Source organism: Emydura macquarii, unplaced genomic scaffold, assembly GCF_026122565.2.
Source record: "Emydura macquarii macquarii isolate MOO-44397 ecotype Brisbane River unplaced genomic scaffold, CSIRO-AGI_Emac_v2 contig_1348, whole genome shotgun sequence".
NCBI classification, from domain to species: Eukaryota; Metazoa; Chordata; order Testudines; family Chelidae; genus Emydura; species Emydura macquarii.
This window is the reverse complement of record NW_027131485.1, coordinates 4,774,222-4,792,947: the sequence shown is the minus strand read 5'-3', so window position 1 is coordinate 4,792,947 and position 18,726 is coordinate 4,774,222. Positions and strand designations below refer to the sequence as shown.

Sequence of the window (18,726 nt, the reverse complement as noted above, 5' to 3'; positions counted from 1 at the left end):
TGTGCCTGAAAACTAAATTATACAGTCATTTTTATAGCCAAAAACGATTGCTCCTATGAAAACAAAAATAACCATAAAGCGTTACTAATATTTTTCCAAGTTCATTTTCAGATGCCAGATGATAGTAATAAAGTTTGAATGCATCTCTTCTCAGCCAATCCCTAAAAATACAGTAATTCACAATCATATGGAATATTTAGGTTTAATTTGCAGCTTCAGTGACTCAATGAAGATAATGTAATCTAGTTAATCTTTGAAGTATTGTTGGTCACGTAGACCTTATTTTTGCGCCTAGAGTCCATGACAAAACTCCAGTTATCTTCAATCGGAGCAGAGCAGGCCCTTAGTTAGCTAGATTTTTAAACAATAAAATGCCCCCCCCCCCTTTTTTTTTTTTTTTTTTTTACATCTTGACAGTATTTGTGCTCATTGCACTCATTGCCTATTGTGAACAATTCTGAAATTAAAACAGTTTAAAATCTCCACTCTTTACTTTTATCTACTTTCATTAAAACAGTTTAACTAACCTACCTAAGCTGTTAAATTATTTAACTGGGGTTGGCCAATTTTCCATCAAGGGTCATAACTAAAAAACTGACAATTAACATTAATTTTCTTTTTTTTAATTTTACCATGTACAAAATCATTCATATGGCACCTAGCACCCTTTGTTTCCCTCTCAAGGACTAAGTGCTGTTGCACTAATGGGATTCAGCATGGATTATTAACAAAAGGAAACAAATTTTAGAGTTCTAAGAAAAAACTCCTACAGTATATGAGGGTAAACTGTGGACATTTTACCATAATGTCAAGAATGTTTCCCATATATTACCATGCCAGATTAATCTAAAAATTGGGCCATCATGTATGGTAAAACATCTTGTAAAGCCCACTCCTACAAGCCCTGTGGGGTTGAAACTCCCATTAACTTCAGTTAGAAACTTTTCTTCACTTGTTACAGTCAAAGGAAAATAAATAGAAGCCAGGTTGGTGTTTGGTTTTTTTTTTTTTTTTGAAGGGCTCTGATTGACGTTTCTCATTGAGGACAATTTTATGATTTCCCCAACAAGGTTAACTGAGCAAGAGTGTATGTAGGGTGGGGGTGGGGAAGCAGGAGTTTTACAGTACTACATCCCTCACAGGTGATGGTGGGAGAGTTTTGGGGCCCAAGAAAGTACCTTGTCCATTCTGCCCCTGCTCTGTTAAACCCCTTTTTGACCAGCTATAGTCTGCCCTGTCCACTTCAAATCCATATCCCACTCAATTCAGCCTCTGATGCCATCCAATCCCCACTATCTTGTTCACACTTCCCTGTTTGCTCCCCCTTCATTAGCCACTCCCTTTCACAAGGGATAGGGGAGTAATTAGTAATTGCTGGAAATAACCTGCTCCGTACCTGAAGAGCTGCTGTTGTGCAAGATTCTGATGTACGCAGTGTTGTTGTAGCCCTGTTGGTGCCAGGATATGAGACACACAACTAATCCTGCCCCCCAGCTTTTTTCCTTTTCTCTCCTTTTTCCCCTCTGTGAGTGGAGAGGTGTTAATGGACCACTTCACCTTGAATGGTCTCTTGAAATATGTGTTAACTACTTAAATCCTTTATTGATCAACTATACCTTCATAGATAGGGACAGATTTTCAGTACTGAAGCTTTAAATTATATTGGGTTATACATCAAATAACCCAAAATTTGTATCAAATTGCTGCCTTAACTACATCCATCTTTCTTATATTTATTTATAGAATTTTTACAAAAAAAAATTTTTTTTCAGTACAATAATTTATTCTATCAGTTGTAACTGTTACAATCTGTTCCACTTGTGTAAGCTCAAAAGCTTGTCTCTCTCGCTAAGGCTTTGTCTACACCTATGTTAGGTGAAATTACAGCCACTGTATTAATTACTGTGGTGTCTGATGTCCACACTATCCTCCTTGGGTCGGTGGTGTGTCTCCTCACCAGCAGTGCTTCCACTAACTTAAGAGGGGCAGTGTGGGGAGCTGAGAGCCCCACAGCTGCCCCACAGGCTCCTGGGCTCCCGGCAGGCTGCACCCCCACTCCAGTCCAGCTGCTTGGGGCTTCTCCTCACTCCTGGGGTCCAGCTGCTCAACTTTCCAGGGGAGTGGGGGCAGCTGGGCTCTAGCTGCCTGGCTTTCTTGTCGACAAAACTCCTTAGTGTAGACCAGCCCTAACAGAAGTTGGCCCAAGAAAAGATATTTGCTCAACCACCTTCTCTCTAATGCCCAATGTATAACATCAAACCTGCCAAATAAGATATGAGAAATTCTTTATGCCATTGTCAGTTTGACCCAGTCTGTAACTTCTGCCACTGGTGCTTTCTCCTCTTCTCCTTCCAAGTATGTATGATGCAGGCCATGTGTATACCATGATAATCAGTAATTTTTTCCATAAATTAGAGCTCTGAGGAGGGAAAACCTAGTTAGGTTTTGAAACCTGTATCACTGTATGCGCAATGTGCCCAGCCATTTGGCATCACGGTCAGTCTGGTGGAGAGCTGGTAGATTACCATTGAAATAAGTCAGTGGGCACTCATCAAGGATACACAACAGTCTGAAGTTGACTGCAGCTGCATGGCGGGTTATTAGAAAAACCCTATTGAAAGCTGACGCTTAGACATGAAGACTTCTAAGACACCTCCATTTATTTAGCCTGACCCTCAGCTTCATGATCAATACCTTCTAGAGCAGTGTTTCTCAAATGTAGCCACCAGCAGACTTTTTTGTGTCCACAGCAGCCTCCAAAGCATGGGCAGAGATTGGGGGGAAGGGGATTATGGGGGTCGTTGCCTCCCTCCAAACTGTATATGTTGATAGTGGGGATGGGGGCACAATTTAAAGGTTTGGTTGCCCCCTGAACATCTCGAATCAGAGCCCCCCTCTTACTCTGTCAACCTCCAAAAAAGCAGTGGCCCCTCCCTGCAATGCCTAGCTGTTGATCCTGAATAGCTGTTGCCAAGGGCAGCAAGATGTGCCGTCTTGGTGTTTGCACTGGCACCGCCAGCAGGAATCAGCACACTGCACTGTGCAGCCTCCTCATGGGCTCTGGGCAGTGTCTCTGGAGACACATGGGGCTGGTGTGTGCAGCACCGGAGGCAGCTCTTGTAAGACCTGGGTGCTTCCCTGGGCAGCTACCCCGCTACCGCTCAGCTGGGGCATGAGAAGCCTGGGACTCCATGGGCAGCCAGTGAGTTCCCAATCCACCTTCCCCTAGGTGGGCTCTCGCTGAAGGGTCCTGGGAGGCAGGGACAGAAAGTCAGGCCAGCGTTTGGACATGTCTATGTGCATATTTATTTTTCCTAAAGTTAATTAATTATTTTAGGAAAATTATTTTAGGAAAAAACCAGCAAGACTTGGTGGCCGCACTTTGAGGCCACCATAAAATGTGTTGAGAGAACCCCTGCTCTAGAGCTCAACTAATACTACTCCAACTGGCCAACAGATGTAGTAGCAGATTGTTGCAAGGCTACACCTTCCTCACCTCCCCTATTACAATCAAATACCTTGACATGTTAGGAAGCATGTCATTTAAAACTGGTCTCCTGTCTAACAACCAGTGCAGTTTCTAGGCTCTGGGTCAGCCCCAAATAATCTTTCCTTGTTTTTCATAGTAACTACCTCATCCCCACACAATGATAATGGTATAACAACACTGTGTGACAAAGTTTGAATATTATCTGAACAATGGAAATATTCCTATGGTTTTGTTTATTTATAAATTTAACTTCCTGACGACTGTTTTTGTTTTTTTTTTTGCTTTAACTTAAAATTCTCCCCTTATGTCCATGACAGAATTAGTGAGGAGGAGCTCTCCAAGGAGATCCTCAGATTGCTTTCCCTTTAGCTCTCTCTCATATGTTACCATAATGGGGAGTGGAGGGATCCTATCCAGTATTTTATTAATGCAGATTTAAAAAAAAAGATCCAGTCTGAACAAAATTCTACAAACTCCATAGGCATTACCATTTCATTTTCTTCCCTTCTTTCTTAGACCAAGATTGTGCAATAAAAAATTCCAATATTCTGCTTACACTTCTATTTTTACAGTATAACAAAACAAACCCATCATACTTTTGGTGCTTGTATATGCATCTATAATATAGGTTGTACTTCATTCCTATTAAATGCAGGTGCAAGATGTAAAAATGGGGCCTTCATGGCCAAATGGTTATAAAGGCATAACAACAAGTTATCATAGCTACAGGAACATATTCAGGAAAATTTGAGGAACAAAGACAATGAATTTCCAGTAACTAACCTCCTGATTCTTTGAGCAACTGAGGCATAGAACTTAGATTACATAATTATTAAAAGCTACACAGGTGGAATTATCATGAAAACTCTAAAATCCCATGTTTCAAGCACTACAAAGTGGTTATCAGTAAACAGTAACTGTTACAGTACACTAACATATCAGCTATATAAAGAGTAACATTTTACTGCACTCTATTTAAATTTATCAGCACTAAAAGCTGCTTATACTGCATGTTCTGCAATGTAAATAGTATACTCTATTTACCACTTAACTATTTATTTAACCTTTTAAAATGTGATGTTTCTTGTGGCATATTGCTTATACATGTAAATTTTGGGCCTGATTTTTTTCAAATGTACTGAGAGAGGGAGTAAGCAGGTGCTAAGTAATACAAGCCCTTTGTATATATTGCTAAAAGTATTTCATGATTATTCTTGTTCAATTATCTTGTAAAAATTTATGTTAAATTGGAATACAAGTTACTATAGCTCCCCTGAAAATAAAGATAAATTCTTAGGAAACATTCTTTTTTTATAGTTTAAGCTTTGTTCTAAATATAAAAGCACCATATCTTTCCATCAATTTTTATACAGAACTGCCATTGGCTCAATGGGAGGTCTATTCATGAGACAATGGCCCAAAATTTAAGCAGCTATACTCTGAGGGAATTACAACTTGGAGATTGTAGAAGGCCAAGGCGTCTGAGGAATGTTGGTTTAAATCACAAGTGTAAACAAGTATGTAATTTAGTAACAAAGTTCCAGAATAGTTTATTGCTTCTTATAGTACTCTGCACAATTACCTCCAGGAAGCAGTTTTATTATATATAAGATATGCAAAGTTTTTGTTTTTAATAAAATATTAAGTACATGACCCCTCAGTGTATCCACATACTATACAAATTACTACATAAAACTATTAATGCCAAGCAACATTCTTTATTTAACCAGCCCAAATATTTACTACACTAAGTATGAATTACAATACTGAAGTGTTTGGTTTTACACAACTGTGCTGTATTTTAGTTTTTTTTAAAGGGCTATTTCATGGTCTTACTAGGAGAACTATCAGAGAAACAGCTGTAGTGTTTCAGGAACATACAATTAGGAATGAATGAATAGAAGGTTGTATATAGTTCATGCTCCTTTTTTTAAAAAAATACAAGTTTTAAGTCTCTAAGCTTTTTCTAGTAAGTACTTGTAAAATCACAGTTTGAAGACTTCATGTGACTTATTGTTTTTATTCTAACATTGCTTCCCAGAGTTGGTTCCTTTCCTTCATTGATCTTACAGTATACTTTGAGGCAGTGGTTCCCAACCTGTGGCCTAGGGGCAAAAGTGGGCCGCGGGATCTTTCACAGTGGCCCACCACTCTCCTCCCGCTGGCTGCAGAAGGGAACCGCTACTAAGGACCCAGGCAGAGCATGTTGCCACGGGGCTACAAGACTGGTCAGGCTCCTTGCTGCACCCAAGGGTATGGGAGATCAGCGCTCCCCTCCCCCTGGCTGTTGCAGGGAGCATGGCAAAGCACTCTGCCTGGGTCCCTAGGCTGGGTCCCTGCTGGAGCCAGAGGGAGGGGAGTGCTGATCTCCCATCCACTTGGGTGCAGAAGGGAGCCATTGCCTACACACCCAGTTGTAGCACACAGGTCTACAGGATGCATGCGGTTTCCCTGCTGCAGTCAGGAGATCAGCAAGGAGGCAGCCGCCTCGCTGAACTCCTTCCATCTGGCTGCGGAGTGGGGAGGGGCGCTGCTAATGGAGCAGCCAGGACTTACCATGCTTGAGGAGGAGTAGAATTCTAAAAATCAGTGCCTTAGGGTTTGGCCTGAAGTTAGCAGGCCACCCACTGTGACTTAGCTGCCAGGCTATGTGCTTCAGTGTGTAGTGCCAGTCCCTCATCTACACTAGTGCTTAATCTGTGAGTGTGTGACACGCTGAGTAATTAGTAGCTGTAAAATAGTGAATGTAATGAGCACAGTAGGATCAAAATGTTTACTGTAAATATGTAGTGATTTGTAGTCCTTAATGGTGTATATGTCAATACATTTTTAGGAGTTGATAGACTCGTGGCCCTTCAGGGTTGTAAAAATGATATTTATGGCCCTTGAACCAAAAAGGTTGGGAACCACTGCTTTGAGGTATACAGGATATAGGTCCAAAATTTGCAAGAACTTCAGGATCTGGTCCCTAGTGATCACCTTTAAGGTTTTGTTAAGCTGTTTTTCCCTTCTAATTTTTGGTTATTTCACTTACATTCTGTCTTTTGTTCTCCTTTCACTATATATTTTGTCCTCCTCTGTGAGTACTGAAGACTTTTTTTAAAAGTGTGGTTTTTTGGGGGTTTTTTTGGTGTTTTTTTTTTTAAAGAAAGCCCTGAGCCGTGAGCACCTACCTTTTGAAAATCTGGACCCGTTAAGGTGTCAAGTTGGGATTCTCTACAGAGGCACCTAAAATCACTAGTCACTTTTAAAATTTTGTCTTTATGCTATCTGGTGGTAGTGAATTAACATAAATACCATTTATCAAAATATGCCTAAGGACGAGCTCCTACTGAAATAAATGGGAATTTTGCCATTCATTAAGTGGACAGAGAAGGCCCTACACTATTTTCTTTAACGAATGAAAGTAAAATATGCTCTCAGGCTGACATTTGGATGTAGTCAGCACATTCTCATAAAGTTACTGGCATTTTTTCCTTTACCTTTGCAGGCCACCTTTAGAACAGCTTTGTTTATTTTATTAAATATTCCAGTTCACCTTTCATCACAAGTAAAACAAATTCTGGGAAACCAGTTCACAAATAGACAAGCACATTACCAAACCAAAACACAATTAGTAACAATTGGCTTTCCCTTTCTACGGAAGATAATAAAAGCTGTATAGTAGCGGTCCTGTAGGTCATGAATGGAGTATATTGGCAAATCTTTGAGGAAGCTCACAAGAGGCACAGTTTTTCTTTCCATTACGTCACTGTAAGCCCAGAGAAACTATTAAAATCAGTGGAGTTACGCAACTTTTTTTTTTTTTTTTTTAACAAGGTAGCTGACAGAAGAATATGACCTCACTTTTATATAAATTTGCTCAGCGTTCATGTCCTTATATTTGCATTACTGAACAGTGAGTCAGTTAAAGGCTAAGATACCATAACACCCGAGACCACTTCCTTTCCCCCCTCCCCCCCCCCCAGTAGCTTTAAAAAGGTTTACTCCTTTGTCTCCTAAGGGGTTAAGTGCTGCAGAGCTGCTTCACTGCGTTTACAGGGCTTTTTAAAAATGTGAGAACTATTTTTTTCAGACTATTACAGTGCTTCTTTCAATGTTCTGACCTTTTGTATTTCTACTACATGTACTTCTAGAAGTCAAACTGGGGGGAAAAAAATCCAAGTCTATCTTCTCAATGAAAATAAAGATGTTGTATAGCAACGGACTCAGTATAAAATGTTCAAGAATGTGGTGTTAAGGGTTTGAATCTTGTGAAGATCAGAATGCACTTCTTAAACCCTATTTACAAAACACATTTCATAATTACTTGGGGGAATAAGCTATTAGTCCAATGATTAACATAATTTCAGTGTCAATAAGGAACACTCAAAACTCAGATCTTTTGTAGACTCTTCTCCACTAAAGAAAAGACTACCAACAAATTTTGTAATTAACCCTAGAATACTTAGTGGTGATATTTTTAAAAAGAGGAAAAGCCATCTGAAGTTCTGTAAAGAGGCATTTTCTGTGCTTTTTAATCAATTATTTAAAGGAATAAAGTTAGCAAAAGTATAACTTTTTTTATTAGCTACTGTCTTTTATATGCATTTTTACACAACTCTGTATGATTAATAGCACAGAAACTACAACAACTATACTTGCTGTAAATGACTTGCAAAGCAAATAAAGAAAATGCCTATATCATAAACTGTTTGCTCTTTGCTGTTTGCTGTTCTGCCACTCCCTCAGTTTGAACACAGAATGTGAAAAGTCACACAAGGGTGGCTTCAGAACAAGTCCAGGAAAATGTGAGCAAGCACAAAAATCAATATTCACTTCAAGAACAGTTTAACTCTTACCATCTTCTGCCATAAATATTAAGAAAAAAATTCAGTTCCTTTCAACAGCTGGATCCTTGTACTAACAAGTAAAATCACAGGAGAAGGAGTTATCAGTTCTCAATTTGCCTTCTATATACAGAACTTTAGAGAGACTCTCTCTTATTAGGGCATAATTAAAAAAATACACAGTCCATTTTGTCAATAGTTTTTTCTGTATTTCTTAAAAGTATATGGAGGTTACAAATAGTGCTTCCCCCTTACAACCTACCTTCTCCTCTAGTTTGATTCTGCAGTAAAGTCATAATTCTCTGCTGGAAACAAACAGTTGTCGTGGAAATATTTATGACTAGGTATTTGTAGAATTAATGTTATGACTTCACTGCTAGCCGGAGAACACTGATAAGGTGTGGAAGAGAATATATGAGCTTAATTTCCAAACAACCAAATGGCAAGGAAACTTCTGAAACTTACAGTAATGTAAAAGTAAGTATGCTACCACGGATTTTAGTATATCCTGGAGTTTCAAAGGATAGACTTCAAAAAGAATAAACTTAACCCTTTTAGAATCTGTATGAGATTATGCAAGAAAATTACTAAAATTTTTCATCAGAAAGCTTAAAGTAGGGTTTAGATTTTCAAATATCTGGTGCTCAGATTGTTCTTAAAAGTATCATATGCTAACACTTCCACCAATGTTCTGTTATCCAAAGTCTAACATTCATATCTAAAATGAAATTAAAATATTTTTCCATGGCTATGTAATATAGAATACTACAACTTTAAAAATGTATGCATAACTATAGTTATACAAGATACCAGGAGGAACTATGTTACATTTATAAAAACATCACTTTATCTGTGGAGTATAAAACTTAACACCTCTTAAACAAATATCTTTTACTAAAAAAAAAAAAGTTCTGTAGCACTTTAAAGACTAACAAATAAAAATAATAAGCTTATGCCTGCTGAAATTAAATTTGTTAGTCTTTAAAGTGCTACAGAACTCTCATTGTTTTTGCTGTATACAGACTAACACGGCTACCCTTCTGGAAATCTTTTACTAAAGTACATCTAAAAATTAAATACAATCTCAAGTTTATGTAGTCCCTTTCTTCTCCCCATTATATATAGTAAGAGTAATGCATTGGGGCTTCAACGCTTTAAAGCTAGTCCTGATTTCCTTCATAAAATAAGTTAAACACTCTTGAGAATTTCATTCACTTTTTTTTTTTTTTTTTTTCCAAGTTTCCTTACAGGCAATCTTTCTTTGTCCATCATCCCTGATTAATTTCCTCTTGCTTCTGAATGTTTCTCTTTAGTAGCTCCTGTATAAAATATCTAATCTGACAGCAGCATAACCTAGCCCATAAGCAGCCATGGGAGGAACACTAGTGTATAAAACAATTTTGGGGGCATGATCAGGTGACTCATAGGGAGTTCATGTAGCAAAGTACAATAAAATCCTGGGATTTGTTCAGCCCACTGATGTAATAAGAAGAGGAGACGCCTACAAAAGTTTTTCTGGATAGCCTGAGATCAGCTCTTTCAGGGGTGCATATGCCTGCAAAAAGCAAGAGTGAAGAACTAGGCCCTAGGGAATGTGGTTTTTATTTTCCCTATTTAAACTCCTCATAACTAAGGTTAAGATTGTCACTGGTATTTTTTAGTAAAAGTTAGGGACAGGTCGCAGGCAATAAACAAAAAATCACAGAAGCCATGACCTATCCCTGACTTTTACTAAAAATATCCTGGGGGAGGGAGGAAAACAGAGCTGCTGGGGGCCTTGGGACCAGGCTGGCTGATTGGCTAGGGCTGGCCCCAGGACAGGCAGCTGCTTCAGCCTTGCCCCAGAAGTCACAGAGATTCTGGAAAATCACAGAATCTGTGACCTCCATGACCAAATCTTATCCTTAATCTTAACCAAGAAGGGAGGCAACATGAGTTGGCAAACAAAGTTAAGTTCACTTCCTGCAAATAGTTATACTGAATATAGCGTTAAGCACAGAGAAATGTTCAGCTTGTGAAATTTGAAATGGGACTGTGTGAAGACTAAGGTGGGATGGGCATTTCTCCTGACATTTGGTACAATCTAATGCATTCCAAAGACACATTTCACTCTTCAGAAGCATTGTTGTGAGCCCATCTGAGGAGTCTCTGGGAAGGATAATTTAGCAATATCAAGGTGAAGGATCCTAGGCAGAGCAGTCACCCCAACCGTCCTTATAGATATGGAATTTTAACAGGAGGCTTCCACAAGCCCCCTACACCAGCAGCTCCTTCCAATGCCTCATTGTTCCTCTTCTGTAAAAATCTAATCACTTCTGTGAGCTTCAGCTGGGAAGGGAAAGTATCCTAAGCTGTAATTTAATGAAATGTGATCTACAGTTTTACTTACCCAGTTCTTTAGACACTGGCGATGCAGTTGCTATTTCTCCAATCTTTGCAACACCATCATAATATGCTCTTCCAGCCAGTATCATAGCTATAGGGAAAACGACAAGAGTAACTCAGCTTGTGCTGCATTTTAAAAAATTGAGTACATTATGGAATTGCCATCTCTCTCACACCACCACATCCCCAGGAAAGGGTGGATAACATTTTCACAATGCCTGCCTGGGGTTCAAACAGGGTGCACAAACTTGGTTCTCTAACTTTTGGGAATTATTCCAGGGTATTTTCTGGGTCCAATGCAGAGCCTGTTGAAGTCTGTGGAAAAACTCCTATTGACTTCAACAGACTCTGGATCAACCCCCAATAATAGTAAATTACTCAAATCTTTTAATAGGGTATAGAATTCCTAAAAAGCATATTCTGTGTTTTTTAAACTACATAATACAGACAACCAAAAAGCACATGTCCTTTCCGTCTTACTTTAGATTCATGTGCACCCTTAGTTCCTGTTGATGGAACAGGTGGAAAAATTATATGCCATCAATTGGAGCATTCAACTTTAATTGAAATGGATTTTAAAGTCTTATGAGTATGGAGTATTGCAACTGACTGGCCTCATCCCTCAGTAAGTAGCAAAGCATGTTACTACACAGGAAATCTGCATTTAGAAGCAGTTATGGGGCTCTTGAACTTCAGGCTAGGAAAGCATCAGAGAGGTTTGAAAATATAATGACAGATATCAAGAGAGTGAGGACAAGTTTTAACTGCTCCCTGGCAACTCCTAATGAGAAGGTAGTTTTAGAGGTCAAAAGCTGTAACAGAGTACTTGAAACTACCTGGGAGAAGGCCTGAGATATTCCCAATACTGTATTTTTAAAGACGTACAGAATTAAGTTGAGTGGGATGAAAGATCCTATAAAAGCCAACTCCAGTCCACAGACAATACTTTTAAATGTCATTTAATGTGATTTTTTTTTTTAGCAGCTAGAAATAGGAACCACCAGCAACTCATGATCAGCAAGTTTGCTGTGGACAATAGTTTGAGATACACTGTACCAAACTCACTTCTACAAAAGTAGGAAAATTGGTACTCCATTTTTTTTCTATTTCTATATAAAACTCTTGCATAATAAGATCATGGAATACCCCCTTCAAGTCTTTGATTCTGACAAACTATAACACAAAGTAGTAGATTTTTTTAAAAATTCAATAATGAAAACCTCTTGCCATGGGCATTCTATGAAACATGGGAAAAGAGTCTATATCCACACTTTAGTATATTGCAAACAATATTTAGTATAAAAATCAGATTGTACTTGTGTCATTCTACTTTAATGGGATATGTTTGGCTAAAAGGTGAGAGTGTGGCAAATTCACAGTATACCCAATACATAACTAATTTTGGTCTTTCCAGTTCTATGCAAAATATAAAAAATAATAAGCTTCACTAGATAACCATATCAAGAAAGAGAGAGACTGGAATGAGATGGTATGAAAACGTGTTTCTAACATAACATTGAGAAGTTACAGAAAGATTTGTGTATTAAAGACTTCTCTTCATTTCTTAAGATTCAATAGAAAAGCTCAACCATTACTATCAGAAAATTAAACCCTGTATCAGCTGGACATACATAAAATTCATAGGGAAACAAAAGATCAGCATAAAATAAATAAAGGCTGCTGCTATGTGGTTCCAACAGCCATTGACTCCCATGAAATGGCATCACAGGTTGACCAGGGGCATGGAAGGATTACTTCTCCTCTTACCCTTACAGAACCTCCCTATACTAAGCCTGGCTTCCCACGGTTGGTAATTAGGAGTGGAGAGAAAAAACAGTTACCTTAAACAAAGTTATGATGTGAATTATTCCAGACACCTAAATCACTATGGTTGAGTAGCAAAATCAATACTGTTGATTCCCAAAAACAGATGCCAGTAAAAGCAAAACATTCTTCTTAAAAGAACTAATTCCATATCATTTAAATCAGTGCCAAAAGAGAGGCCTATAATTGCCCTATGATGAATGAGCCTGAATAATTACAAACTACCAGTGCAAAATGTTTACCATTTCACTGCTAGTCAGTACATCTGAAACATCCAGCTAATAATATGTTTATCAATGGTAACTGAATGAACCAAACCCATCCATTCTAAACATTTTATTGATTTGAAGGGGGGTTCTATAGGAATATCTCAGCACATTTTTAATATACAAATAATGAAACACACAGTCAGATACTCTTTTTGTAATTTGTCCTCAGAGGACTTTTTTCAACCAGTTCTCTAAGTAGAATTTTCATGGGAAAGCCATTGTGATTTCACAATAGTACGTATGTATAACATCAAGCTATTGTCCTGTTAACAGGTAATATAATGGCACCCTTAACTTCCAAAAGTACCGACATCCATTATTAATGGCAACTATAGTTGTGACATTCCCCAGGGTACAATCTGTACTGTTGGACAGCAACCTACGGTGCCTTTTACACTGCTTTGCTGTGAGAGTGGCCACTCCTGGACTGCTTACACACAGCCTTCAGCATGTAAATTACCTCCCCACCGCTATACTACAAGTGCTTTAGCCAGCCAGCCATCCTTGAATTATACTGCGGAGTGACACCAGCAAATTTCCAGTCCCAGACTTTCTCTCAGAAATGTACGTTTTGTACTACCCAGCCCTTTCCTTCTGGACAGTACAAGCTCATATAAAGTCCGTCATTTTATTACCAGAAAATGATACTTACAAATCCTGTTCTCAGATAAAGTTTCCCAAACAGTTCAATCCAAACACACAGTGATTTAGATAAAACAAGTTTATTAACTACCGAAAGATTAAGTGATTACAAATAATGAGGCATAAAAGTCAGAATTGGGTTACAAAGAAATAAAAGGTAAAATGTAAACTAATACCTAACTTAACATGCTAAGTGAATTCAAACAAAAGTCTCTCTCACCACATGTTCTTTTGCAGCCTTACTGGCTGGATGCTTTCCAGCAAGGACTCCTCCCCCCCAGTCCAATGTTCCCTTTCTTTGTCCTTCAGGCATTGTCCAATGCTCTGCCATGAGCAGAGAGAAAGGGAGAAGAGACCTCTGTTTCTAATTTTTATCTTTTCCTCCTCTTTGAGAATTATCTCCACCTAGAGTTCAGGAGAGAGCAGGTCTTGGGAGATGGGAACTTCCAGCTGTTTCATTGCCAAGATGTACATTTCTTACTCACACCCTTCTTCCTGCCAAACAGAGGCCACTTAAGCAGGTGATAGTCCATTTGATTATGCTGACACCTGGCCAAGGCATCAGTTTGCCTTTTGTCTTCTTTTCAAAACTTGGAACATGTCTCAGCAATATCATACAGTAGAATCTTGTAACTTTACATACAACATCGGCACATATATTTTACCAGGACAGTGATGTTCAGCAGATTGAGTTTTCAAATGATACCTCACAAGACATACTTTGTACAAAATTTATCAAAGTCTTGTAAACAGATGAACATTAGGGCACAATCTGTCACAATAGTCTGCTAAACCTTTGTTTTACTCTTTTTAATTTTTCTATAACACAGACAAGTACTTATGGAGATTAATATATTACCGATATTAACTTGCAATCATCACATATTTCCAGCTCATATAATGTCACTAAAGGTTTAGAACATGAGATCTGAGGAATCTCTATAGCCAGAATAATTATTAGGTTACCAAATGTAGTTCAAATACCTTAAAACCAGGGATTTTTTCATTTTAACTAAGGCATTCTGGAGTCTTCAAATTACAGGACTTGAAAGATTAAGTTCTTGAAAGATCTTTCATTTAAGAAGATTTATGCTAGCTAGAGTTGGAATGCTAGATAATGCTGGTGACACTAACACTCCTGAGACTAAAGTAAGGTGCCTGAATATGAGCCATACAGCATAATATCTAATGACATTTCAAGTTAAGATTTCAACTTTCTTGGACAGATCCGAGGAAGATTTGTATGGAGTATTGTCTGCATAGAATTTGTCAATCAAGGATTTTGTTATTCAGAGAATCAATCAATTTCACTCTCCCAAAATACCTACATTTATGTGTTTAGATCTTATTTTATACATGAACACACAGAAACCAGTTTGAGACAAGCTTCACGTGAAACTGGATTGAGATGAGACTATCATTGGATATCATACAGGTTACCCAACAGCTATCGGCTGCTAATTAGGTCCTTTTTAAAAACAGGAAACCCTACAAATCTATGGTATTCTATCCAAGTGACAGCCTGTTTGAACATCTATGTGATTATAACATTATCCCATTACCAGCTCTAGATGTCAAGATGGCTTTATTTCTTACTTTGCCCTTCCAATTCCAAGTCCAGTCCCCTGCTATAGCAGGCAACTCCATCATGCAATCCTGTTCACAAACTTACCATGCTTCATCTTAAAACTAATCAGGTTGTTTGTCCCACCACTTCTATTGGAAGGCTGTTCTGGAACCTCACTTTTCTGATAGTTGAAAACTTTCTACCAACTTCCAGTCTAAATTTATTCCTGGCTGGTTCTTATAGGTTTGTTGTTGTGTCTGTTAGCTTAATTAAGTATTCTCCCACCCTGATTTTTACCCCCATTATTTCTTTATAAAGAGCACTCGTTTCCCCTCTGAGCCTTTATTTTGCTAGGCTAAGCAAACCAAGCTCTTTAAAAAGTCCTCTCCTTAGCAGCTTGCTGTGGAAAATGTGAATTCCCAGGACAAACATATTGATTTGCAGGATGTAATGGCAACCTGAAAGTGGGCATATACTATAAATTCTTGCAGTATTTATTGTGCAATAAGGCTGGATTCAAACAATTTGAATTCAGCTGGTGGGCTGTTAATGGTATTTAGTAAGTTCTGTCAATTAACATTTCTAACCTTTTCTTGGTCAGTGGATTTTTTTTTAATGAATCTCACTTATTAGGTAACGGGTATTTTAGAAATTTAAAAGGAGAAACTGGGAAGCTTTCATTGCTGTAAGACACATGGATTGATCTAATGTACAAGAAAGAACTCCTTTTCTCGGAGAAGATATGTAACAAAGTTTTAACTGTCTTGATTTTAAGACCATTTTTTGTATACTTTTATTGCATATTGGCTAGATACAACATAACTCAATTCAGGTTTTTCAGGAAGCATTAAGCATATATTAAAGTCACATGGTTTCAATTATTCCCTGTTAATGATTTCCATGTTAATATGTGTATTGGATTTAAATGGTAGGGCCAGTTTTGCTGGATTGAACACTAAAGCAGCATGATACAGACTGAAGAATGGCTAGCAGTGAGCAGCAGCTTACACATGTAGAAGTAGTTTATAACATACAAGCCTGGTCCCCTGAATACTCAGGGCGTCTGGAACAGATTTTCATGTCATGAGCTTAAGAAGTAATGGCAAGAATTGGTCAGATATTCTTGCAAGTGGAAACGATGCACATGCTTTGAAGAGTAGTTTGGTTTTGAAGGAGACAAAAGCAAGAAGGCTTTTCTATATTTTTGGTGCAGTAAGCTTTGCATTCCCAAAGTACAAGCCAAGCAGGCCATCTCCTTTGATCTCCGAATGCTCTTGTTGGGGACACCAGGGAGAAGACACAGGGCAGGGAGCCAGCCAGTCAATTATAGTTTGTTACTGCCAAAGGTAAGGTTGCCAGTTTTGGTTGGACATATTCCTGGAGGTTTCATCACAACATGACATAACCTTTAATTAAATATTAATCTTTAACTCCTGGAGACTCCAGGACAATCCTGGAGGGCTGGCAACCTGTCATGCCTATCCTATAGTACAGCAAGTGTTATTAAATTGGCTAGTTGTCCTTGAGCCAAGCTTTGAAGGGTTTAGAGGATGATCCCCTTCAGTTCTTGGACTCACTCCCCTACATCACAACTCAACTTTTTGATGGGTAATGCCCATTACTTTCCAATTCTTAATGTAGTTGATTAGTATTCTTCACAGTCTGGGTTTGAGCCAATTTTCTTGCCCAGTATTTTTATTTATGGCTTTTCAGGTGAGCAAAGTTGTCCTGAGGGCTAGGTTTGAGTCAACTGGGGACACTGCAACCTGTGCCAAAGCTCTGACCAGCTACAGATTCAACTTCTTTTCACCAGCATGGAATAATGAGGCATTTGATCATCAGTCATCCTGAAGGTATGTATTACAGAAGTAACTTGAGGCAAAAGCTTTCCTCTTCTTGCATGAAAATGAGAAATGTCTCACTATGTTCCAGGTCACTGTAGTCTCTCACTCCTTTCTAGACCATCTTTCACATGGGGTTTAGTATTCAAACTTGCTACCAAATTAGCTTCATTGCCTGGATATGGAAGTCCAAGAGATCAGTATCTGTCCAAATCAATACTCTCTCAGGCTGGAAGCCACAATTGTATTTTCGAGCAGTAACATATAAAATTGCTCCACCACTTTCTCCAGATATGATTGAATGATTTGGAACAGGCAGAATAAGTGAGCAGGATTTTGCCTTTGTTAAATTGTCTCAGTACGTGCAATCCAAATTATTTAATGCTCCTTTTAAAGTAAGATTTTTCTGTGCTTATACAGGTGGGTTGTTTTTAATGGGAAAACATATTCTATAATCTTTTTACCTGTTCAGTGACTGACAACTTTTTCTTCAGAAAAGGGAGATTTATGTAACCCCACAGTACCTACAAAAACGGTAATGAAACATTGCCTATGTGTTGGATTTAAAGTTTTACTGTTTTGTCAGTTTAATTCTGACTTATGTGAGAAGTCATGATACATTTTACTGCTTGGGAACAGAATATTTAATCCTATTATAGCTTCACTTAAACCACTTACAGTTTATGTAAAACAACAATTATATCAGATCTCTTTTCTTGGCTCCCATAATGTGCTAGTTGCTCATCAGCTGTTGTAATTAAACATTCATCCACATTAAACTGAGCATATATACAAGACCTGGTACATCAATCTGCTTTTAAGAAAACATTTCCTGGTACGCAGTACATAACAGCAATGTACTTCTCCAGTGCTGCTGTACAGACCAGATATATTGTATACCACTGTTACAAAATGTTTAAATATTGTTGTCATATATGGTACTGCCGTCATTCTATAAACTGCACAACAGATATAAAGCATTAGTTAATTGAATTTAAAGAAACATTTCTGTAACAATTCAAGTTTCCTTGTATTTATCTCCATCATGCTGTACTTTACTGTTTTCCAAAATGTGAGTTGGAGTTTGAGAGTGAAGAGATGTCCCTGTGGCTCTTTGGTTGAAGATACATACATTACTTTTGATATGTTCATAAAGTCCACTGTGATGAATGGGAAGGATGTGCAATAGACTCCTTCAGCTTCTTAAATGAGGTCATATTATGTAGGTGGTTCATGTCTCTCTAATATGGTGTCAAATTGTTCAATAGGTCCACGTAAAAGAAGTGAAGTTAACTATAAGGGGTCCCTGTGAGCCAACTGGGGGGGGGGGGGGGGGTGTGTGTGTCAAGAGCCCATTCTTGTAAACCAATTCTTATACAAATAGTTCCACTGAAGTCAATGGGTGTATGTAGCTGCTCACATGAGAAGAGGGTTGTGAGATTGAGTCCAAGGACTCTAATTCACTTATTTCAATTTTAACTAGATTTAAAAAGTGACACTGTCAAATTAATGTTTTTAAGTCAAGTCCAATCCTGCAAACTTTATTCATGCAAGTAGTCCCACTGAATGAATGGGTTTACTTGCATGGGTAAAGAATATTTATGAGTATGTGTTGGCAGAAACAGGTCATTTCTCTATGCATTTCAAAAGACATTTAAGACTATTAAAACATCTAATTTTTTAACCACTGATATTGTTTTTACATTTCCACTAAGTTTGGACAATGAAAATTGATTAGTCAATGTCACTTTATTTTTCATGTAGAAGTACTGTTACAAAATGTTTTGGGATGCAAACGCTGCAGAAGAATATTTGAACCCAGCCAAATTCTTATTTTCACTGATTAAAGAAAACCCAAACTAAACCTAAAATTAATAGA

At 38.1% G+C, this 18,726-nt stretch overlaps 1 protein-coding gene and 1 long non-coding RNA gene across 5 annotated transcripts in view; one reads left to right on the top strand and one right to left on the bottom strand.

Annotated features, from left to right (window-relative positions):
- Nucleotides 1–18,726, bottom strand: part of BAIAP2L1 (BAR/IMD domain containing adaptor protein 2 like 1) — a 64,783-nt gene that overhangs the window by 35,124 nt on the left and 10,933 nt on the right. For 2 of the 4 annotated variants that reach the window (XM_067550932.1, XM_067550931.1), the window contains exon 3: nt 10,709–10,795. In XM_067550932.1, the coding sequence (XP_067407033.1) occupies nt 10,709–10,795 (87 nt within the window). Of the gene's footprint in view, nt 1–10,708; nt 10,796–13,449; nt 16,734–18,726 lie in introns of those variants that run through there. The other 2 variants (XM_067550933.1, XM_067550934.1) reach the window with 2 other exon arrangements.
- Nucleotides 1–18,726, top strand: part of LOC137155021 (uncharacterized) — a 29,934-nt gene that overhangs the window by 10,826 nt on the left and 382 nt on the right. The window contains exon 2 of the long non-coding RNA XR_010920326.1: nt 16,720–16,859. This is a non-coding gene — a long non-coding RNA (uncharacterized lncRNA). The remainder of the gene's footprint in view (nt 1–16,719; nt 16,860–18,726) is intronic.